The 25,735-nt window shown below is 47.3% G+C and overlaps 1 protein-coding gene across 1 annotated transcript in view; it reads left to right on the forward strand.

Moving 5' to 3' along the window:
- The first annotated feature begins 539 nt into the window (after positions 1 to 539).
- Positions 540 to 25,735, forward strand: part of APPBP2 (amyloid beta precursor protein binding protein 2) — a 205,289-nt gene continuing 180,093 nt past the window's right edge. Inside the window, exon 1 of the mRNA XM_063954013.1 lies at positions 540 to 970. Within this exon, the coding sequence (XP_063810083.1) occupies positions 833 to 970 (138 nt within the window). The 5' untranslated portion in view covers positions 540 to 832. The remainder of the gene's footprint in view (positions 971 to 25,735) is intronic.

Consider the following 25,735-nt stretch of genomic DNA (forward strand, 5'->3'; position numbering starts at 1 on the left):
ATTCCCCATGGTCCTTACGGAGTCCCAGCATCCACTTAGGACGTCAGAGAAATGAGCCTTTGCACCGTACAGCTAAGCTGCAATTCCCAAATGGTAGATTCTAGAACCAAGTTGGAGAAAGGTCCTCAAATATCCCCAGTGCAATTTCCCTACCCCAACCCAGGAAGCGTCAGAAAGGGTACTAATTGCACCAATTGTTTCTGATGTGAGGTTCCCGCTTCATCCCAATATTAAAGCGTGATGCAGCTCATGCTTTGCCTATCACATAAAACTTAGGAGGACTTTTCATAACAGCGTAAGTGGCGTCTATAACACACAGCGCAGCCGGCCAGGTCAACTCAGTACATTACACCCAGCCTCGGCCACTCACAGCCGGGTAAACACTAGCCACTACCACTGTACTGCTGACTGACGTAAAGTACAGTACTACTACCGGTATGATTGGTACTGACACATATTACGCGCTACTGGTAGCCAGTGGCCCCGCCCCCTGTCACGCCTGAGCACGCCCACCTTCGCCCATTTCGCTGTACGCGATTACGTCACCGCCGTGGCCCCTGACGTTATGTGATGAGGGCAAAATAGAGTGTTTGATGCCCGAATGTAACAAGATTGAAAACAGCGGTACTGCCGTGCGACAGTGCCCGGGGGCGATAGCGCTGGCATCGGCGTGGTGTAGCAGCGTGCCCTGGTAGGAGGGGGGGGGGGACACAGGCGGGACGTTATAATCGCCAGTTCCTGGGGGTGGTTGTTTTTGCGGAGTCTCCCGGGCCCCTGCCTATAGCCGGAGAGCCGTGAGCCCAGCAAGCGCTGCACTGGGGGCCCGGAGAACATGGCGGCGGTGGAGCTGGAGTGGATTCCGGAGACCCTGTACAACACGGCCATCTCCGCAGTGGTGGATAACTACAGCCGTGCCCGTAGGGACATCCGCAGCCTGCCCGAGAACATCCAGTTCGACGTCTACTATAAGGTGACAGCGCTGAGTGTATGTGTGTGTGCTGGGTGCGCACCGCTGTGTTCCCTGGTGCTGCTGCGGTGAGTGTGCCCTCGGCTGTGGGGCAGCAGGCAGTGGTGCTGTCCCTGTGTACACAGCGCTTTCTGCACAGGCCGGCGCTCATTCTGTAGCAGTGGTCAGAGTAGCTGCCCCAAGTGACACCTTGGCGTGGTGTGACCGAGCATCTGAGCTGTCACTAGGCGCACCAGAGGGCTACTTGTGCTGTCAGACCTTTTTTTCAGCACACCGATTGTTTTGAGCCCTGAGAAGGTGACCACATACATAGACTGTATTTTGTGGGTTCATGCAAGAGCAGACATGTTGTCTACTGTATACACGTTTGTTGTCTGGTGATTTGTATGATTTTTCTATGTCCCTGCATGGCAAGCATAACATAATGCAGAGCTGTGCAGCTGATGGTCTCTAGACACTGAAGCTTTCCTAGATCTTCCCGTGAGGTCACAGACAGGCCTATACTTGGCACGGTTCCGGTATGAATGGTCGTCCATGTTATGGTCGACAGTCATTAGGTCGACCAGTATTTGTCGACATTGACATGGTCGACATGGACACATGGTCGACACATGAAAGGTCGACATATGAAAAGGTCGACATACATTTTTTAACTTTTTTTGGTGTCGTTTTTTGCGTAAAGTGACTGGGAACCCCAATTAGTGCACCGCGTCCCCTCGCATGGCTCGCTTCGCTCGCCATGCTTCGGGCATGGTGCCTTAGCTCCGCTACCGCTTCGCTCGGCACACTTTACCGTTCCAATCGTAGTCCATGTGGATCGTAAAGTATGGAAAAGTTCCCCAAAAGAAAAATGTTAAAAAACTCATGTCGACCTTTTCATGTGTCAACATTTCATGTGTCGACCATGTCAATGTCGACCAATAGTGGTCGACCTAATGACTGTCGACCATGTTAACGGATACCACTTGGGGTTCCGGTATGAATGGTCGACCATGTTATGGTCGACAGTCATTAGGTCGACCAGTATTGCATGTGGGTAGCTTTTCTTTGGTTTTTACTTTTACAATTATTGGACAGTTTTTGTTAGATATTTTGTTACAAAGATATCAGTTTTCCAGAAGCAATTGAACGTGCATGCTGATCTTTATGATCGTACGGTAGGTTTTGTTTGCTTCTGTAGTCTGTTTATATACAGATATCTGTTCATTATGCAGTTGTCTGTACTTGAGGTATCTCTGCAAACAAAAAGAAAACTAATTTCTGTAATTTGGACAACTGGGCCTAAATTGCACATAAAACATCCTATGTCTTTCCCTTTATCACTAACCCATTAATTAAACTACAAGTTTTTAAATCTCCTCTACATCTGTCCTGTGGATATGTGTCTTCGCCTAATGGTGTGTACACACAGTGAGATATTTCCTTAATATTTTGACTATATAGTCAAAATTGTAAGAAAAGTTAGTTCTGATCGCAAGGTGAAAGTCACCTTGCGATCCCGATTCGATGCCGATGCGCGGTCGGCATCGCAAGCCTAGATAGACACTGCAGGCAAGTCAATTTTGATTACCTACTACCCTGATGGCTAACCTTGACACTCCAGCTGTTGTTGAACCACACATCCCAGCATGCCCTGCATCAGTTTTGCTATTTGGCCATGCTAAAACTGATGCTGGGATGTGTAGTTCAACAACAGCTGGAGTGTCAAACAGAAAATGATCAGAAAGACGCAAAACACTTTTGCAGCTACACGATAAATGTGAGGGCCACTTCACCCTCATAAAAGAACAAATTAACAAAAAAATAATCGAGTATAAGCGCTCAGTGTAGTTCCATACAAATGATATACTTAATGTCCATATAAGACTGTGGGAGGAGTTCAACTTCACAGATGGGTCCTGCTGCTGTAATATGGATCCAAATGGAAACTTCTACTCCACGAATTGACTCAGGATAATATACAATGAAAACAGAAATAAAACATCATGGTGCAGTATGTCCTTATATAATAAAAGGTGATGTCATTTCTGGTAACAATGAATCCACTGTGAGATAAATGGCGTACCTCACTCACAAAAAATATGGTATATCTCCGCACATAAAGGTATCTTTATCTCTATCACACAAAAGAGCCGTGACGATAAATGCGTACCATTACTCACTCAAGAATGGGCGCTGATCCTCATATAACGGTTTCTTTTCACGCTGCTCCACAAATGAATATACTGGTGGTGATGAATTAAAATAAAAACACTTTATTTAAAATACATACAGGGGACCCCACATACAGCTCAGGGGTGGAAAGTGTGACAACTGGTGGGCCGTCGGCCAAAAACGGCAACTGCCAGCTAGATGAAAAGACACAATTCCAGCCTCAAGAGGAGAGATGTATATGAATCCTCCTGTCTGATCTATTCCAACGCGTTTCTCCCCTTTTAGTGGGGCTTTTTCAAGGAACAGGAGTGCTCAATATCTGAGCCTAGAGGTTAAATTTAAACACTGGGTTATATAGAGATTTATGCAGTATTACCCAGGGAATTATTTGTTATATCATGCTCGTTCATTGTGGGCCCGTTACTATAGTAACACGGTTTCCAGCTAGGTCATTAGAGATCGAGTTGAGGGCGGAAGTCCGTTAGCATAGGGTACTGAGGGCGGAAGTCCGTCAGTACGGGTTCCTGCCCTCGCACGCTGGGTGCGGGCGGAAATCCGTAGATACGTCGGAGGACGTTACCATGGAGATTCTCAGGTTGGGCGGAAGTGCTCTTCCGTGAATACACACGCCAGCACAGTCTAATTTAACCGCACGGGGTTCTGGGTACACGTGGAGACGCGTTACCTAGGTAACCCGTCTGTTTCTAATTTGAATCAATTAAACCTATTGATAACGTTTCCTGTGGTTTTTACTTAAATAGGCTCAGATATTGAGCACTCCTGTTCCTTGAAAAAGCCCCACTAAAAGGGGAGAAACTCGTTGGGATAGATCAGACAGGAGGATTCATACACATCTCTCCTCTTGAGGCTGGAATTGTGTCTTTTCATCTAGCTGGCAGTTGCCGTTTTCGGCCGACGGCCCACCAGTTGTCACACTTTCCACCCCTGAGCTGTATGTGGGGTCCCCTGTATGTATTTTAAATAAAGTGTTTTTATTTTAATTCATCACCACCAGTATATTCATTTGTGGAGCAGCGTGAAAAGAAACCGTTATATGAGGATCAGCGCCCATTCTTGAGTGAGTAATGGTACGCATTTAGCGTCACGGCTCTTTTGTGTGATAGAGATAAAGATACCTTTATGTGCGGAGATATACCATATTTTTTGTGAGTGGGGTACGCCATTTATCTCACAGTGGATTCATTGTTACCAGAAATGACATCACCTTTTATTATATAAGGACATACTGCACCATGATGTTTTATTTCTGTTTTCATTGTATATTATCCTGAGTCAATTCGTGGAGTAGAAGTTTCCATTTGGATCCATATTACAGCAGCAGGACCCATCTGTGAAGTTGAACTCCTCCTACAGTCTTATATGGACATTAAGTATATCATTTGTATGGAACTACACTGAGCGCTTATACTCGATTATTTTCTTGTTAGCTGGAGTGTCAAGGTTAGCCATCCTAGTATAAAACATAGTCAAAATTGACACTTAGCCAAAATCGCACATAGTCAGTATCGCAAGCACAGTCATTATGTGCTTGCGATGCCGACCTAGCCCCTGTCACATAGTGAGAATCGCGGTTAGCCCGAATCTCACCGTGTGTATGCACCTTAAGTCTGGGATGCTGAATTCAGTGGAAAAATCAGATTTTGTCTATCACCTCACATTTATTAGCTACACACCAATAACAAAAGCGGTAATAACTATTTCTGAAAAAGTAAGAAGAGTAAATGTTTCAATCAAGCTCTATGGAAAAGAAATATTATCCTATATTCATTTATACAATACAATTTAAACTAGAGAAACACTTAAAATATACAGAAACTCTTGACAATCCAAATTAGTCATAAAGTATTTGTTAATTAAAGATACAATCTAAAGTCACTTTGTACAAATGGATAGAGTCATCATTCTAATGCCTTAAAGCAGTGTCTCATTGGTCTTCATTGTATGGCCCCAATATCCTTGGTAGCCATGCTCCATTAATGTCTTGGTGAAAACATTCCCCCTGTTTATCACTTACACTGCCCAGGTCATTAAGGAAAAAGTCTAGACTGGAATGTAAAAAATGAAATTTAAATGACATTTTACAACCCGTATTCTTGTAGTTGTCTAATAGTTCATTAATGATGGACACGTAGTTGTTTTTTCTTCTGTTCCCTAAAAATCCATGCACACAAGCCTAGGAGGAGGACCACGCAGCAGACTCAATTTAGTGTTACATCCGTAAGCAGTTTCCTTATTTGGGAGGCAGTAAATAAGCCTTCTCTTATGGGCCCTACACATATGGCGATGTGCCGCCGAGGTGCCCGACGGCCGATACGGGTGACCCGGCGGCGGGGGGGCAGTGACGGGGGGAGTGAAGCTTCTTCACTCCCCCCGTCACCCGGCTCCATAGACGTGCAGGCAAATATGGACGAGATCGTCCATATTGGCCTGCATGCACAGCCGACGGGGGACCAGCGATGAACGAGCGCGGGGCCGCGCATCGTTCATCGCTGGAGCCTCCACACTGAAAGATATGAACGAGTTCTCGTTCATTTATGAACGAGATCGTTCATATCTTTAAAAAAATCGGCATGTGTGTAGGGCCTATTAGCTTTGCTTAACTTCAGAAAATGTTCCCTTCAATTAACTGAAAGCCTGGCCTTTATGCAGAGCTTTCATGTAATTCATTAGGCCTTACTTATTGTAAAGCGGAGGTAAAATGATTTTGTGGCGCTCAACCAATGGAGTGTACTTGACATTTTTCTATTCAGCTACATAAGTTTTTGTGATATAGTGGGACAGAAGCCAGCAAGCAACGTGGCATCCATTGCTAAGAGGAGGGTTCTGCCCTAGGACCAACACATAGAGGAGAATGAGGAAGATGAGGAGGAGAATTCTAATAACATAGAGGATGAGATGTTTGAGCAGGATGCATATCCCACAGAGCAGGCAGAGGCGTGTTTTGGCAAGCACTTACTTATGACATCAAATTTCTGATGGTTGGATTATATGCATAAAATAACATGGAAATTTATCTCAGATGCAAAATGTCTGTTGAGTAGTATTGCCAGTGTATTGTGAAATGTTGTCCCCAAATGCTAGCTAAAATGTTTACTGTAAGCCAGTGGTTCGTAAACTGTGTGCCTAGGCTCCCTGGGGTGCATCAGGACACTAGCAGGGGTGCCTTGGATTGGTGGTTCCGGACCACTTTAAAATATTTTTAGTCAAAGTAATAGACAAATCCAGTGCTTGTGGCTGCCATTTATAAAATATGTTGACAAACAGAAGCAAATATTGTCCCGCAACGCACTGAAGAAACTAATGGTGTGTACACACGGTGAGATCCTTGCTATGCCCGATTTTCACTTGCGATTTTCCCTGTACTCCTCGGAGCCCAGCACCATTGGTTTTTAACTAACTTTTCTTGAGATATGGACTATGGGGTCAATTCAATTCGGCAACTTATGAATAGCGCCGGGAATTAGCTCCCGACGCTATTCAATTCAGCTCCAGTTAAGTCGGCGATGTCCCGTTCTCGCCGACTAAACAGGTTAAATTGTCGGGAGAACGGGCTTTCTCCGACTTAACTCCCCGGCGCGAGGCTGATTCCCGACAGAATCAGCCTCGCGCCGGCCGTGAGGCAGCACTTTTGTAGGGTTTCTTCTCTCATCCCAGGGGATGAGAGAAGAATTCCCGACAATTGCGGGTAACTAGCAGCTGAATTGAATAGCGTCGGGAGCTAATTCCCGGCGCTATTCATAAGTTGCCGAATTGAATTGACCCCTATGTGTGCTTACGATTTTGGCTTATGTGAGATGTAATTAAAATGTGAGATGAACTAGATAGTACACCGATCTAGGAAGGATTGACTTGCCTGCACAGTCTGTCTTTTCGTGCGATACTGACCTGGTGGGACCGCGCATCAGGATCAAATCGGGATCGCAAGTGGCATAACACCTTGCGATTTGCACTAACTTTTCTTGCGATTTTGACTATATAATCAAAATCGAAAGGAAAAAAATCTCACTGTGTGTACACACCGTAAGGATGACATATAAACATTGTTGTTTTTCTCTAACGTCCTAGTGGATGCTGGGGACTCCGTAAGGACCATGGGGAATAGACGGGCTCCGCAGGAGACAGGGCACTTTAAGAAAGAATTAGGAATACCGGTGTGCACTGGCTCCTCCCTCTATGTCCCTCCTCCAGACCTCAGTTAGAATCTGTGCCCGGACGAGCTGGGTGCACTTTAGTGAGCTCTCCTGAGCTTGCTAATAAGAAAAGTATTTTGTTATGATTTTTTATTTTCAGAGAGATCTGCTGGCAACAGGCTCTCTGCTACGTGGGACTGAGGGGAGAGAAGCAGACCTACTAACTGCGGATAGGTCATGCTTCTTAGGCTACTGGGCACCATTAGCTCCAGAGGGATCGAACACAGGAACGCACCCTTGGTCGTCCGATCCCGGAGCCGCGCCGCCGTCCCCCTCGCAGAGCCAGAAGCCGGCGTGTGAAGCAAGAAGACGTCAAAAGCGGCGGCAGAAGACTCCAGTCTTCATATGAGGTAGCGCACAGCACTGCAGCTGTGCGCCATTGCTCCCACATTACACCCACACACTCCGGTCACTGTAGGGTGCAGGGGGGGGGGGGGGGGCGCCCTGGGCAGCAATTAGAGACCTCTTGGCAAAGTGGGCATATATACAGTTGGGCACTGTATATATGTATGAGCCCCCGCCATTATTTTACACATAATCGCGGGACAGAAGCCCGCCGCTGACGGGGCGGGGCTTCTTCCTCAGCACTCACCAGCGCCATTTTCTCTCCACAGCTACGCTGAGAGGAAGCTCCCCAGGCTCTCCCCTGCAGAAGCTCGATAGAAGAGGGTGAAAAGAGAGGGGGGGCACATAAATTTGGCGTAAAAACAATATATACAGCAGCTACTGGGTTAACACTACGTTACTGTGTGATTCCTGGGTCATATAGCGCTGGGGTGTGTGCTGGCATACTCTCTCTCTGTCTCTCCAAAGGGCCTTGTGGGGGAACTGTCTTCAAATAGAGCATCCCCTGTGTGTGTGGTGTGTCGGTACGTGTGTGTTGACATGTCTGAGGTAAAAGGCTCCCCTAAGGAGGAGATGGAGCTAATATGTGTGTGAGAGGGTGTCTCAGTCGACAACGCCGACACCTGTTTGGATATGTGTAAGTGCCAAGGTGAATTTATTGCACAAAAGATTAGAGAACAGACAGGAAATCTACCCATGTCTGTCCCTATGGCGCAGAGACCTTCAGAGTCTCACAATGCTCACTATCCAAAATAATAGACAGTGATATCGACACGGAGTTTGACTCCAGTGTCGACTACGATAATGCAAAGTTACAGCCAAAATGGCAGAAAAGTATTCAATATATGATTATTGTAATAAAGATGATTTGCATATCACTGATGACTCATCTGTCCCTGACACAAGGGTACACATTTTAAGGGGAAGAAAGCGGAGGTAAATTTCCCTCCTCTCATGAGGAAAAAGAACGGTAATCTCCAGACAAGAGACTGCAGCTTCCCACAAAGAATTCTCAGGCAGTATCCTTTCCCCACTAGGGCCAGGATGTGATGGGAATCTTCCCCTAGGGTGTCACGTTTGCCCAAAAGGTAGCCCTAGCTATTCTCAGGGATCCTGCAGATAGCGTGCACATTTTGGTACACTATTCAGACCGGCGATTGTGTTGGCATGGGTTTATAGCGATGTGGCGGCGTGGACAGGTACCTTATCAGCAGAAATTGAGACCCTAGTATGTATGTATAAGTGTGTGTGTGTGTGTGTGTGTGTATATGTGTATATATATATATATATATATATATATATATATATATATATATATATATATATATATATATATATATATTAAAGATGCTGTCTTAAGAGATATATATCATAAAACATGCCCAAAGACATGAGTATACTGGGTCCCAGAGGCAAAGCTATGTCGATTTCTGCTTGACGTATCCTGTAGAATATGCAATGGACAGATGATGCCAACTTAAGTGGCATATGGAAGGCTGAGGATTGTGTGGAGAAAGGTTCTCGGACCTGGTCTCTACAGCTATAGCTGGTAATTCTGATATTTTGCCTTGTATTCCTGCACAGCCTAGGAAAACACGTCATTATCAAATGCAGCCTTTCGAACAAAGAAACAAGAAAGTCCGAGGTGCGTCCTTTCTTGCCAGTGGCGGGGGCAGAGGAAACCAGCTGCACAACACAGCTAGTTACCAGGAACAGAAGTCCTCCCCGGCCTCTACGAAAATCCACCGCAGGTCGCTGGGGCTCCACAGGCGGAGCTAGGCCCGGTGGGGGCACGCTTTCGTAAGCTCAGCCACAAGTGGGTTCACTCCCTGTTAGATCCCTGGGCAATAGATATTGTGTCTCAGGGATACAAGCTGGACTTTGAGAAGATGCCTCCTCACTGCCGGCCCTGCCGGCTTCCCCCCCCCGAGAGGGAAACAAGGTTAACTGCAATTCACAAATTGTATCTTCAACAGGTGGTGGTCAAGGTTCCCCTCCTTCAACAAAGAGGGGGTTATTATTCGACCATGTTGTAGTCCCGAAACCAGATGGTTCAGTCAGACCCATATTGAATTAAAATCCCTGAACATATACTTGAAAAGTTCAAGTTCAAGATGGAATCGCTCAGAGCGGTCATCGCAAGGGAGGGGGATTTTATGGTGTCTCTGGACATAATCGATGCTTACCTTCATGTACCCGTTTATCCACCTCATCAGGAGTACCTCAGATTTGTGGTACAGGATTGTCATTACCAATTCCAGACGTTGCCGTTTGGTCTGTCCACGGCACCGAGAGTATTTACCAAGGTAATGGCAGTAATGATGGTGCTCCTGCGAAAGCAAGGAGTCACAATTATCCCATACTTGGACGATCTTCTCATAAAGGCAAGGTCCAGAGAGCAGTTGCTGATTAGTGTAGCACGCTCTCGGGAAGTGTTACAACAGCACGGCTGGATTCTGAATATTCCAAAGTCGCAGCCGATTCCTACGACGCGTCTGCCCTTCCTGGGCATGATTCTGGACGCAGACCAGAAGGTTTTTCTCCCGACGGAGAAGGTTCAGGAACTCATGACACTGGTCAGTGACCTCTTAAAACCAAAACAGGTGTCGGTGCATCACTTCACGAGAGTCCTGGGAAAGATGGTGGCGTCATACGAAGCCATTCCCTTCGGCTGGTTCCATGCGAGGACCTTTTCAATGGGATCTGTTGGACAAGTGGTCCGGATCGCATCTACAGATGCATCGGCTGATCACCCTATCCCCCAGGGCCAGGGTGTCTTTTCTGTGGTGGCTGCAGAGTACTCACCTTCTCGAGGGCCGCAGGTTCGGCATTCAGGACTGGGTCCTGGTGACCACGGATGCAAGCTTCCGAGGGTGGGGGGCAGTCACTCAGGGAAGAAGTTTCCAAGGGCTGTGGTCAAGTCAGGAGACTTGCCTTTACATCAATATCCTGGAACTAAGGGCCATATACAACGCCCTAAGTCAAGCGGAGACACTGCTTCGCAACCAATTGGTGCTGATTCAATCAGACAACATCACCGCAGTGGCTCATGTAAACCGCCAAGGCGGCACAAGGAGCAGGGTGGCGATGGCGGAAGCCACCAGAATTCTTAGATGGGCGGAGAATCACGTACGAGCACTGTCAACAGTGTTCATTCCGGGAGTGGACAACTGGGAAGCAGACTTCCTCAGCAGGCACGACCTCCACCCGGAAGAGTGGGGACTTCATCAAGAAGTCTTTGCGCAGATTGTAGGTCGGTGGGAACTGCCACAGGTGGATATGATGGCATCCCGACTCAACAAAAAGCTACAGAGGTATTGCGCCAGGTCAAGAGACCCTCAGGCGATAGCTGTAGACGCACTGGTGACACCGTGGATGTTCCAGTCTGTTTATGTGTTTCCTCCTCTTCCTCTCATACCCAAGGTGCTGAGAATCATAAGAAAAAGAGGAGTGAGAACAATACTCATTGTTCCGGATTGGCCAAGAAGGACTTGGTATCCAGAGCTGCAAGAAATGCTCACAGAGGACCCATGGCCTCTGCCTCTAAGGCAGGATCTGTTGCAGCAGGGACCTTGTCTGTTCGAAGACTTACCGCGGCTGCGTTTGACGGCATGGCGGTTGAACGCTGGATCCTAGTAGAAAAAGGGATTCCGGATGAGGTTATTCCTACGCTAATAAAGGCTAGGAAGGACGTGACGGCTAAACATTATCACCGTATACGGCGAAAATATGTTGCTTGGTGTGAGGCCAGGAATGCCCCTACGGAGGAATTCCAGCTTGGCCGTTTCCTTCACTTCCTACAGTCGGGAGTGAATTTGGGCCTAAAATTGGGGTCCATTAAGGTCCAGATTTCGGCCATATCCATTTTCTTTCAAAAAGATCTAGCTTCTCTAACTAAAGTTCAGACGTCTGTAAAGGGAGGGCTGCATATTCAGCCCCCGTTTGTGCCTCTAGTGGCACCTTGGGATCTTTACGTGGTGTTGAGTTTCCAGAAATCACACTGGTTTGAGCCACTTAAAACCGTGGAGTTAAAATATCTCACGTGGACGGTGGTCATGCTATTAGCCTTGGCTTCGGCTAGGCGTGTGTCAGAATTGGCGGCTTTGTCGCATAAAAGCCCCTATTTGGTTTTCCATATGGACAGGGCAGAATTGCGGACTCGTACGCAATTTCTGCCAAATGTTGTGTCATCTTTTCATATGAACCAACCTATTGTGGTGCCTGTGGCTACTCGTGACTTGGAGGATTCCAAGTTACTGATGTAGTCAGGGCTTTGAAGGTTTATGTAGCCAGAACGGCTAGAGTCAGGAAAACTGAGTCGCTGTTTATCCTGTATGCATCCAACAAGCTGGGTGCTCCTGCTTCAAAGCAAACTATTGCTCGCTGGATCTGTAACACGATTCAGCAGGCTCATTCTGCGGCTGGATTGCCGCTTCCAAAATCAGTAAAAGCCCACTCCACAAGGAAGGTGGGCTCTTCTTGGGCGGCTGCCCGAGGGGTCTCGGCATTACAGCTTTGCCGAGCGGCTACTTGGTCAGGTTCAAACACTTTTGCAAAGTTCTACAAGTTTGATACCCTGGCTGAGGAGGACCTTGTTGTTTGCTCATTCGGTGCTGCAGAGTCATCCGCACTCTCCCGCCCGTATGGGAGCTTTGGTATAATCCCCATGGTCCTTACGGAGTCCCCAGCATCCACTCGGACGTTAGAGAAAATAAGATTTTACTTGAGGACAGCGCAGCAGGTGATCCATTACTACATTGTCATTGTGATTGGCACTTAAGCTTGGCGACAAAATTGAATTGGCTGATTTTGTATTATGGATTTTGCAGAGACCTGAGACAAACAGCTGGGGGGGGGGGGGGGGGCTCTTTCACATTTGACAAGGTGTTAGTGCTGATTTAGTGTTCTTTTCATGGTGTTAGCTGGATCACGGTGATCGTGTGATGACCGGGTAGATGCAGGATACAGAACGATTGCATATAGTATGCAGTAGACTCTATTGAACACTGCAGAAATGACCCAGCACTCATGAACATTTTGTAACAGTTGCTAATCTTCTCTCTGATGTTCAGTAGTGTTCTCACGTGACATTCAGTTCTATGGTACATTTCTTACACAACGTGCAACCCAAAACACTGATTATTTTTAATGTTGTTGTTGTTGGGGGACTATTCATGAAGCAGTGAAAAGAGTGGAGAAGTTGCCCATGGCAACCAATCAGCATTATAGGTAACATTTATCAAGTGCATTCTATAAAATTATACGTAGCAGCTGATTGGTTGCCAGTCGGTTCATTACTCTTTTTCACAGCTTTATGAATAGACCTGTTGGTTTGTAAAAGCACCACAGTATTCCGCAGCTCTGGACAGTGATGAAAACATGACATACATAAAATAAGTAGACTAAATATGTACGTTAAAAGTATGTATTTTGTAGAAGATGACCGGACTGGGAGAGCGACTGTATGTGAGGGTCGAAGCACATGACGGAGTCAAGTGACAATGGAATATTGAGAATATTTTAGTGTTATTAAGGGTGGTTTGAGGAAAGATAAGTTCTGTCATGGGACAGATTGTGGAGATAGCAGAGAAGACAATTGTGTACATGTGGTACTTAGGCCACATTAGTTCCCCCAGAGAAGAAGTGTATAGTTTGAATAGCAGAAGAAATAAACAAATAGTCATGTGGGATCCAAACAGATGGCTTCAGTGGACAGTAGTGCACACTAGAGTTACACACCTTAACCACTTGCCTGGCATGGTCGCATCAGATTCGACCATGCATGCAATTGCTTTATCTGACCTGGTCGCACAGGATGAGACCAGTCAGATGAACAGTGTTAGCAGTGGCAGGGAAGGGAAACTTCCCTCTGCTGCTGCTGTCAGAGGTACCGAAAGGCCTCTCTGCCTCCCTGCACTCTCCCCAACTGATTGCCATGCTGCCGATCACTGCTGATCGACCAGCATGGCAGGACCCCCCCTCCTCCTCCAGTGGCTGCAGACAATAGCAGCCGCTGGGGAAGTGTAAATTAACCCCCCCCCCCCCCCCCAAAACCCCCCTATGTACCTTGAAGTTGTCCCGGCTTTCTAAATGAAAGCCTCGATTTTTCCGATGGTCGCAATGTTACCGATCAATGTTTGAAAAAATATATATATAATTTTTTTTAACTGAAATCCTTTTGGAAAGGGTTAAATTAATGTTCTTCACCTAATTCACTCATAAAAAAAACCCAGACAATTTCTGAACGTTTTTTAGGGAAAAAAATTGTCAGTTAAGTAGTTAAAGGATTGCTGTTAGTGTTCACTCTAGGATTTTTTTAGGGCAGGGTGCTGAGCATTGAAGAGGGCACATTTTTATTTTGAAGAGCACATTTTTGATGTGATGCTTTGCGCACAAAGCATAGCGCATATGTTTATAGTTTTTGTACATACATTTTGCCCTTAGTAAATCATATACCCATGCAAACATATAAGACACCTAACATCTGTACTGAGAAACCTACTGTATATGTTCAGTCTTCTTGAAAGATCGGCTATAGCATATACATGAGTAGATAATTATAAATGTCTTTTCCAGTGCTGAAGTAGTTATAATCCATACGTGTTATAAAACAGAAAAGTTAATCAATGGGTTAAAATATATAGGAAAAAATAAGTCTGTTCTACTAGGGAAATACTGTACATGCTCACTGCTTACCCTGTTCTTTCCCTCTTTATCAGAGTGCTGTTATTTACAGTGCCTCCTCTGCCATCCAGTTGGCTAAGGATAGAAATTATGTTCCAATTTCAGAGGTGGGCAAGGAGTAGACGACAACATTGTAACATGCACTCTGACTGTTGCATTCTGTATACAAGGGGGCGATTTATGGTCCTGCAGGGTGCACTGAAAAAGGGCAGGGTGCTTTTTCACATTTCAAAAATGGGCAGGGTGCAGCACCCTGCTGAAACAGCCTAGAAGGAACACTAGCTGTTAATTGTACCAGGAAATAGGTTTTTCATGATGGCCCATGAAGTGAATGATGTGCAGCTGTAGAGGATGATCAAAAATGTCAAAAGCAGCAAAGAAGTCCAGGACTATAAATATAAATACTGTCCTTTCAGCTTTCGTTAAAAGTAGTACACTTTATCAGTTTAGTGAGTAGTGTCTCATTGGGGTCGATTCAATTCGGAAATTTATTAATAGTGCCGGGAATTAGCTCCCGACGCTATTCAATTCAGCTGCTAGTTACCCGCAATTGTCGGGAATTATTCTCTCATTCCCGGGGGATGAGAGAAGAAACCCCACAAAAGTGCTGCCTCGCGGCCGGCGCGAGGCTGATTCTGTCTGGAATCAGCCTCGCGCCGGAGAGTTAAGTCGGAGAATGCTCGTTCTCCCGACAATTCAACCTGTTTAGTCGGCGAGAACGGGACATCGCCGACTTAACTGGAGTTGAATTGAATAGCGTCGGGAGCTAATTCCCGGCGCTATTCATAAGTTGCCGAATTGAATCGACCCCATTGGAATGTTGTGGGCTGAATTAAAATTGCAGAGAATTGAGAAGGGAGTATGAAGAGCGAATCTAAGATAGGCCTTCATACATAAGTAGCTTAAGTATTTGTAGGGGTGTGGAGGTGAGAAATAGGGTATTCACTTTTGTTGGATTTTTGCTCGCACCCCTCCAAGGGTGCAAGAAAAAAATACAGTCGTCAGTTGTCACAGCGCGCTGTATAGAATAGCCCCGGAATCTAGTTTCCGGCGCTACTCAACTCGAATCGAGCCCTTAGATAGCAAAATGATAGGCTATGAGAGTTGAATGGACGGTTTGGCGGGGGAGGGGGTGTAAGTGAAATGCTGTATGAAGAAATGTCCACATCAGCAGCATCTGTGCCCATATGTCAGGGTAATTGAATTGCTGCCGACAGGCACTCTCTAGCGCGCGGGCACCCATTAAACAGTTGAATGCCCCCATTGTGTTTGTGGGCTTGAATGTGGTGGGTGTGGAGGGAGCATGAGGTAAGATGAGGTTGCCGTTGGAGATACTAGTGATGTTATATAAGTGAGAAAGTGAGGTCAGGTGACTATCACTTTAGGGGGGGAATTAAGTCTACTGAGAAAGATGGAAGTGGGACATAACTGAAAGCAGCAGAGTTGTCCAAGAATTGGGAAAACTGGACTGTTGGCGATAAATTACAGCAGTATGACATTGGAGAAAATGGAAAGTTTATATTTCAAGGAAGTCTCCACTCTCTTTAACTGTTCCCTTTTCCCACTCGTAATCCCTCTCAAGCTGGTCTCTTCTTTCTCTCTTTTTCAGGCTTGTCTTTATGTTGTCTACCTTATATGTGCCTTTTTTTTTTATGTCTTTTCCACTTTCTCACTGTCCAGTGCCATGGCAGCTTACAAATTCACAACAATAATAATGTCTACCAGCTGAAACAAGTTACTGATCATTAAGGTGATATTAGAATGAGAACTGCAAACAGTCTATAGAAAAATACAGTTAATGATTTCAGTATATATGACAATATGATTACAGCAGTGTATCTTTATTTCTACAGCAGGGTACATTGGTTTCCACAGGGAATCATTGGGTGTAGAGTGGATCTTGATCCAGAGAGGCACCAACAGGCTAAAGCTTTAGGCTGTCCCAAGATGCATTGTGGGACCTCCTCTATAACCCCGCCTCCAGGCACTGTGAGCTCAGTTTTGAGTTGGTGCCTGTAGAAGCAGTCACTAAAAGGAGGGCTGCACTGGGCAGCCCTGAAAATGCTTTTTCTGACAGAAAATTTCTTCAAAACTGGGCTGTCGGTGCTGTATTTCATGGTGACACTTCAGCGCTGCCGCTCCATCACCTCCCAAGCGGCGTTGCATACTCCCGCGGCCTGTTCCCGGATACTTGCGGCTGAGACGCTCTGGCTCCAGGCACAGGGTCGTAGACGCTCTCCTTGTTCACGTGGCTGCTACGGGGAGGAGGTAAGAGGGTTCCCCTGGCAGGACCCGCCACTAAATCACGTTCCTGTCGCAGTCTAGGGAGACGGACTGCGACGCTGGCGTGAACATTGTAACCGAGCAGGGACCCCACAATATCAACCAGGGCATAGAAGTACAGGTTGGATATACTAATATCCATTTTAATAAGACTCCATAGTACCAGGTGGTGAAGTCCAGTATAGGGGAACCGGCTCTTGACCTGTAGCTTCTTCCCTGACCCAGGGCGCCATCTACTGCTGGTGTTCCCGCCCTGAAGCAGCCTCACACTCTCCCTCACTCCCTGACTGAGACGTTGGGCATCATTTTCTAAAATAGATGCTGCTGGTCTCCGGGACTGCAGGGCAAGGTCTCCTTTGTAAACCCGCCTGTACATCAGCGCTGTGATTTTACAAGAACTTAAGTATTCTACATGTCTATATTAAGACAGTGTTAGTTAAGAACAAGTGTACCTGTGCCAGAATATATTGTAAGAGTGTTCTGATATATACATCCGGTCTCAGACCGTGCATTGTTATATATAATATACATATACTAGTCCAGTGCCATTTTATTGTATTACTAAAATAATTTTCTCTATCGTCCTAGTGGATGCTGGGGTTCCTGAAAGGACCATGGGGAATAGCGGCTCCGCAGGAGACAGGGCACAAAAAGTAAAGCTTTACGATCAGGTGGTGTGTACTGGCTCCTCCCCCTATGACCCTCCTCCAAGCCTCAGTTAGATTTTTGTGCCCGGCCGAGAAGGGTGCAATCTAGGTGGCTCTCCTAAAGAGCTGCTTAGAAAAGTTTAGCTTAGGTTTTTTATTTTACCGTGAGTCCTGCTGGCAACAGGATCACTGCAACGAGGGACTTAGGGGAGAAGAAGTGAACTCACCTGCGTGCAGGATGGATTGGCTTCTTGGCTACTGGACATTAGCTCCAGAGGGACGATCACAGGTACAGCCTGGATGGTCACCGGAGCCTCGCCGCCGGCCCCCTTGCAGATGCTGAAACGAGAAGAGGTCCAGAATCGGCGGCAGAAGACTCCTCAGTCTTCTTAAGGTAGCGCACAGCACTGCAGCTGTGCGCCATTTTCCTCTCAGCACACTTCACACGGCAGTCACTGAGGGTGCAGGGCGCTGGGAGGGGGGCGCCCTGGGAGGCAAATGAAAACCTTTTTTGGCTAAAAATACCTCACATATAGCCTCCGGGGGCTATATGGAGATATTTAACCCCTGCCAGAATCCACTAAAGAGCGGGAGACGAGCCCGCCGAAAAAGGGGCGGGGCCTATCTCCTCAGCACACAGCGCCATTTTCCTCACACAGCTCCGCTGGTCAGGAAGGCTCCCAGGCTCTCCCCTGCACTGCACTACAGAAACAGGGTAAAACAAGAGAGGGGGGGCAAAATTGTGGCAAAACTATATTATTAAAGCAGCTATACAGGGAGCACTTATTATAAGGCTATCCCTGTCATATATAGCGCTTTTGGTGTGTGCTGGCAAACTCTCCCTCTGTCTCCCCAAAGGGCTAGTGGGGTCCTGTCTTCGTTAAGAGCATTCCCTGTGTGTCTGCTGTGTGTCGGTACGTGTGTGTCGACATGTATGAGGACAATATTGGTGTGGAGGCGGAGCAATTGCCAAATATGGGGATGTCACCTCCTAGGGGGTCGACACCAGAATGGATGCCTTTATTTATGGAATTACGGGATAGTGTCAACACGCTAAAGCAGTCGTTTGACGACATGAGACGGCCGGACAATCAATTAGTGCCTGTCCAGGCGCCTCAAACACCGTCAGGGGCTGTAAAACGCCCTTTGCCTCAGTCGGTCGACACAGACCCAGACACAGGCACTGATTCCAGTGGCGACGGTGACGAATCAACCGTATTTTCCAGTAGGGCCACACGTTATATGATTTTGGCAATGAAGGAGGCGTTACATATTGCTGATACTACAGGTACCACAAAACAGGGTATCATGTGGGGTGTGAAAAAACTACCTATAGTTTTTCCTGAATCAGATGAATTAAATGAGGTGTGTGATGAAGCGTGGGTTGCCCCCGATAAAAAAATGCTAATTTCAAAGAAGTTATTGGCTTTATACCCTTTCCCGCCAGAGGTTAGGGCGCGCTGGGAAACACCTCCTAGGGTGGACAAGGCGCTCACACGCTTATCAAAACAAGTGGCGTTACCCTCTCCTGAGACGGCCACACTTAAAGATCCAGCAGATAGGAGGATGGAAAATATCCAAAAAAGTATATACACACATACAGGTGTTATACTACGACCAGCTATAGCGACAGCCTGGATGTGCAGTGCTGGGGTAGCTTGGTCAGAGTCCCTGATTGAAAATATTGATACCCTGGATAGGGACAATGTTTTACTGTCTTTAGAGCAAATAAAGGATGCATTTCTTTATATGCGTGATGCACAGAGGGATATCTGCACACTGGCATCACGGGTAAGTGCTATGTCCATTTCGGCCAGAAGAAGTTTATGGACGCGACAGTGGTCAGGCGATGCGGACTCAAAACGGCATATGGAAGTTTTGCCGTATAAAGGGGAGGAGTTATTTGGTGTCGGTCTATCGGATTTGGTGGCCACGGCTACAGCCGGGAAATCCACCTTTTTACCTCAAGTCACTCCCCAACAGAAAAAGACACCGACTTTTCAACCGCAGCCCTTTCGTTCCTTTAAAAACAAGAGAGCAAAGGGATATTCATATCTGCCACGAGGCAGAGGAAGGGGGAAGAGACAGCAACAGGCAGCTCCTTCCCAGGAACAGAAGCCCTCCCCCGCTTCTACAAAAGCCTCAGCATGACGCTGGGGCTTCTCAAGCGGACTCGGGGGCGGTGGGGGGTCGTCTCAAGAATTTCAGCGCGCAGTGGGCTCACTCGCAGGTAGATCCCTGGATCCTGCAGATAATATCTCAGGGGTACAGGTTGGAACTAGAGACGGATCCACCTCGCCGTTTCCTGAAGTCTGCTTTACCAACGTCCCCCTCCGACAGGGTGACGGTCTTGGAAGCCATTCACAAGCTGTACTCTCAGCAGGTGATAGTCAAGGTACCCCTTTTACAACAAGGAAAGGGGTATTATTCCACTCTATTTGTGGTACCGAAGCCGGATGGCTCGGTAAGACCTATTCTAAATCTGAAATCCTTGAACCTGTACATAAAGAAGTTCAAGATGGAGTCACTCAGAGCAGTGATAGCGAACCTGGAAGAAGGGGACTTTATGGTATCCTTGGACATCAAGGATGCGTATCTCCACGTTCCAATTTACCCCTCACACCAGGGGTACCTCAGGTTCGTCGTACAGAACTGTCACTATCAGTTTCAGACGCTGCCGTTCGGATTGTCCACGGCACCTCGGGTCTTTACCAAGGTAATGGCCGAGATGATGATTCTTCTTCGAAGAAAAGGCGTATTAAATTATCCCATACTTGGACGATCTCCTAATAAGGGCAAGGTCCAGAGAACAGCTAGAGATGGGATTAGCACTGTCTCAAGAAGTGCTAAAACAGCACGGGTGGATTCTGAATATTCCAAAATCCCAGTTAATTCCGACAACACGTCTGCTGTTCCTAGGGATGATTCTGGACACGGTTCAGAAAAAGGTTTTTCTCCCGGAGGAAAAAGCCAAGGAGTTATCCGAGCTTGTCAGGAACCTCCTAAAACCAGGAAAGGTGTCTGTACATCAATGCACAAGAGTCCTGGGAAAAATGGTGGCTTCTTACGAAGCAATTCCATTCGGCAGATTCCACGCAAGAATTTTCCAGAGGGATCTGTTGGACAAATGGTCAGGGTCGCATCTTCAGATGCACCAGCGGATAACCCTGTCTCCAAGGACAAGGGTATCTCTTCTGTGGTGGTTGCAGAGTGCTCATCTATTGGAGGGCCGCAGATTCGGCATACAGGATTGGATCCTGGTGACCACGGACGCCAGCCTGAGAGGCTGGGGAGCAGTCACACAAGGAAGAAACTTCCAGGGCGTGTGGTCGAGCCTGGAAACGTCTCTTCACATAAACATTCTGGAACTAAGAGCAATCTACAATGCTCTAAGCCAGGCAGAACCTCTGCTTCAAGGAAAACCGGTGTTGATCCAGTCGGACAACATCACGGCAGTCGCCCATGTGAACAGACAGGGCGGCACAAGAAGCAGGAGTGCAATGGCAGAAGCTGCAAGGATTCTTCGCTGGGCAGAGAATCATGTGATAGCACTGTCAGCAGTGTTCATCCCGGGAGTGGACAACTGGGAAGCAGACTTCCTCAGCAGACACGACCTTCACCCGGGAGAGTGGGGACTTCATCCAGAAGTTTTCCACATGCTGGTAACCCGTTGGGAAAGACCAATGGTGGACATGATGGCGTCTCGCCTCAACAAAAAACTGGACAGGTATTGCGCCAGGTCAAGAGATCCGCAGGCAATAGCTGTGGACGCGCTGGTAACGCCTTGGGTGTACCAGTCGGTGTATGTGTTTCCTCCTCTGCCTCTCATACCAAAAGTATTGAGAATTATACGGCAAAGAGGCGTAAGAACGATACTAGTGGTTCCGGATTGGCCAAGAAGGACTTGGTACCCGGAACTTCAAGAGATGATCACGGAAGATCCGTGGCCTCTACCTCTGAGAAGGGACTTGCTTCAGCAGGGTCCCTGTCTGTTTCAAGACTTACCGCGGCTGCGTTTGACGGCATGGCGGTTGAACGCCGGATCCTAAAGGAAAAAGGCATGCCGGAAGAAGTCATTCCTACTTTGATTAAAGCAAGGAAGGAAGTAACCGCGCAACATTATCACCGCATTTGGCGAAAATATGTTGCGTGGTGCGAGGATCGGAGTGCTCCGACGGAGGAATTTCAACTGGGTCGATTCCTACATTTCCTGCAATCAGGATTGTCTATGGGTCTCAAATTGGGATCTATTAAGGTTCAAATTTCGGCCCTGTCGATTTTCTTCCAAAAAGAATTGGCTTCAGTTCCTGAAGTCCAGACTTTTGTTAAGGGAGTGCTGCATATACAGCCCCCTGTGGTGCCTCCAGTGGCACCGTGGGATCTCAATGTTGTTTTGGACTTTCTCAAATCTCATTGGTTTGAACCACTAAAAACTGTGGATTTGAAATATCTCACATGGAAAGTGACCATGCTACTAGCCCTGGCTTCGGCCAGGAGAGTGTCAGAACTGGCAGCTTTATCTTACAAAAGCCCATATCTGATTTTCCATTCGGACAGGGCAGAACTGCGGACTCGTCCGCATTTTCTCCCTAAGGTGGTGTCAGCATTTCATCTGAACCAACCTATTGTAGTGCCTGCGGCTACAAGCGACTTGGAGGACTCCAAGTTGTTGGACGTTGTCAGAGCTTTAAAAATATAACGTGGTCGGGGGAGAACACGTTTGTAAAATTCTACAAATTTGATACCCTGGCTAAGGAGGACCTGGAGTTCTCTCATTCGGTGCTGCAGAGTCATCCGCACTCTCCCGCCCGTTTGGGAGCTTTGGTATAATCCTCATGGTCCTTTCAGGAACCCCAGCATCCACTAGGACGATAGAGAAAATAAGAATTTACTTACCGATAATTCTATTTCTCGGAGTCCGTAGTGGATGCTGGGCGCCCATCCCAAGTGCGGATTATCTGCATTACTTGTACATAGTTACAAAAATCGGGTTATTATTGTTGTGAGCCATCTTTTCAGAGGCTCCGCTGTTATCATACTGTTAACTGGGTTTAGATCACAGGTTGTACGGTGTGATTGGTGTGGCTGGTATGAGTCTTACCCGGGATTCATAAATCCTTCCTTATTGTGTACGCTCGTCCGGGCACAGTACCTAACTGAGGCTTGGAGGAGGGTCATAGGGGGAGGAGCCAGTACACACCACCTGATCGTAAAGCTTTACTTTTTGTGCCCTGTCTCCTGCGGAGCCGCTATTCCCCATGGTCCTTTCAGGAACCCCAGCATCCACTACGGACTCCGAGAAATAGAATTATCGGTAAGTAAATTCTTATTATCTGCATTGTCACTGTGACTGTGTGCCTGTATATCCTGTGTGGACTTCACTTTCAGTGTATCCCAGCTATATCTATCGCTGTATTCTGTACCCTAAGGGACTAGGTGCGTCAGGGTCCATATATAGTGCTTCACAGTATTTACCGATTAAAGTGCAGTCTACTTTGTACTCTGTCACCTAATACCGGATTTATTCGCTGGTGTTGTGTACTGCTGGCTCAGTCGCATGATACTGGACTTATTCGCTGGTGTTTGTGTACTGTGTACGCGGTCACGTACTAGGGAATTTATTCGCAGGTATTGTACTCTGTCTGGCTGTAGCGTACTAATACGCTCTGCGGTTGCATTCACTAATAGGGTGAGATTCAAATGATACATCACGCCCAATTTCCTTTCTAAAATGATCTCCGTTATCGCGCATATTGCACCCGTAGTAATCAAGTTTACTGTGTAACGGGTTGGGTGCCTCACTACTCCGGGGGTAGCGAGCTGAAATAATGATACAACGTCCCTGAGGGCAGAAGCAGAACAGGTGTGGAAAGGGGTGAAAAGAATTGAATCCCGCCCATAATGTCTAACACAAAGGGTGGGAAATCTGAGGACGCTCCTGCATCCTGCAGCGCATGCGCCAAGGATTTGCCTATGGGTGAAGTTTTGTATGATGGTCTATGTACTTTGTGCCATACATCTCCCGGTGAGTCCGCGGCTCCTGTAACCAATCAGGAGCCTTCTTGGGCGGTGTTCTTAACTATGCTCAATACACTTGTGACACGCCTTACGCCCCCTATGGGACCTCCTGTGCAATTACAGCCACATATTGTCCCTATGGTAAATCCGCCTTGGGCGGATAATTTGTCTACCCGGTTGCAGCAATGCAGTCACTCCTTGGTTAGACATAAAACTGCCCCATATCACTCTCGCATCACAGGGTAATCTAAGCGGTCTACTTCCTCCTCACAATCCACTAATCTCTCAGAAGATTCTTCTGATGAGGATGGGGAGTATACTGTCCCGTCACACACTGACACAGCTGCTTCTGATGAGGAATCCACTTCTCAGGTTGATGTCCCTAACTTAGTGGTTGCTATTAAGCAGATCCTACAAATCACTGATGACGAGGATTCCACTACAGTGTCTAAGAAACCTGATAGGTTTGAACGTCAGAGGGTAACTAAAACGTTATTACTTCTGACCATCTAGTGGTCATACGACAAGAACCCTGGTCTTTTCCAGGAATTAAATTCTCCGTCTGAAAGGATGGTAGCTTGCTATCCTCTTCCTACAGAGTTGTGTAACAAGTGGGAAAATTCACCACTGGTGGATTCCCATGTCACCCGTCTAGTGGTGTCATCTACTCTGCCTGTCACCACTGTCACCTCACTGAAGGAACCGACAGATAAGCGTGTGGAAGGATGCCTGAAGACTATTTACTCCCTTACAGGTGCTGTACATAGACCCGCTATAGCAGCCTCTTGGGCTGCAAAAAGGAATTTAAGCATAGGTTCAGGCAATAGAGGAGGAGGTGCCTCAGGATATATCTGACATGGCCAGACAGTACCTGTCTCACATGACCACCGCCACCTATTACATTCAGGAGGCGTCCGCTGAGGCAGGTGTGTTGGTGGCCAAGGCATCGACTACGTCCACCCTGGCTTGCCGTATTCTGTGGTTGAGGTTATGGAAGGTGGATCTGGACTCCAGAAAGACCTTGGAGGTACTCCCTTTTAAAGGAGACATCCTGTTTGGGGACGACCTCAATAGAACTGTGGCTGACTTGGCGGCTGCTAAGACTGCCGTTCTCCCTAACACTACTCCTTCTGCACAGAAGGCAAAAGGTACCACTTTTCACTCCTGTAGGCCTCAAGGGAAAGCAAAAGGTCAGGCATACCCGAGACTACCTCGTGCTTCCAAAACACAAAACCCAAGGCTAAACAATCCTGGGCATCCCGTCAGCCTGTTTCTAAACATGACAAGCCTGCTGCATGATGGGACAAGCCTCTACCTGGGGGATCCCAGATGGGAGGCCGACTTCTGCAATTCACCCAGGTCTGGTTAAAGACCACTTCAGACGCATGGGTGCGAGAAATTGTCTCTCTCGGGTACGCAGTCTCTTTCAAGAGACGTCACTCTCGCCAGTTCTTCACAACTGTTATCCCTTCGGATCTGTTACAGGCGCAAGCTCTACAAATAGTTGTGAGTTTCCTCCTGGATACAGGAGTGGTGGTGCCGGTACCTCTATCCCAAAGAGACAGAGGATACTGCTCGACCCTGTTTCTAGTACCAAAACCAATGGGTCTTTCCGGCCTATACTCATCCTCAAATCACTGAACAAGTTTGTGAGATTATCCACGTTCTGTATGGAAACACTGCGCTCAATTGTACTGCCCATGGAACCCGGACATTATATGGTATCCCTGGATATACAAGGTGCTTACCTGCATATACCTATTGCCATATTGCATCAGCAATATCTGCGGTTTGCTATTGGTAGCCTTCACTATCATTTCCAGGCTCTGCTGTTCGGACTGGCCACGGCCCCTTGGATCTTCACCAAGGTTATGGCCGTGATGACGGCTCATCTCCGTCGCCAAAGTGAGTAATGGTCCTGCCATATCTGGACAACTTGCTTATCCTGGCAAACTCCCACGATGTCCTCCTCAGTCATCTGCAACTGACTGTAAACTTCCTACAAGCCCACAGATGGCTCATCAACTGGAAGATGTCCTCGCTGGTCCCTGCTCGAAGCATGGTGCACCTGGGGGCACTACTGGACACACACAGTCAAAGGCTGTTTCTGTCTCCAAAGAAGGTCCTGAAGCTTCAGGACAGTATAAGATACTTCCTCTCTCGCCCAAGAGTGTCGATACACTCGGCGATGCAAGTACTAGGCCTCATGGTGTCTGCTTTCGACAGAGGTTAATCCTTTTCAAGTGGGGTGGCCTACCTCATCGGATCAGGTCTCACATGACCTCCTTGACTCCGGAGGTTCATTTATTGCTGACCTGGTGGCTACATGACCAGCAGTTCAACAGGGGCCGTCCCTTCTGGATCCCCAACCGGGTCTTACTGACTACGGATGCCAAACTGAGGGGCTGGGTCGCGGTGTTGGAGCA

This window comes from Pseudophryne corroboree, chromosome 2 (genome assembly GCF_028390025.1).
Source record: "Pseudophryne corroboree isolate aPseCor3 chromosome 2, aPseCor3.hap2, whole genome shotgun sequence".
NCBI lineage: Eukaryota > Metazoa > Chordata > Amphibia > Anura > Myobatrachidae > Pseudophryne > Pseudophryne corroboree.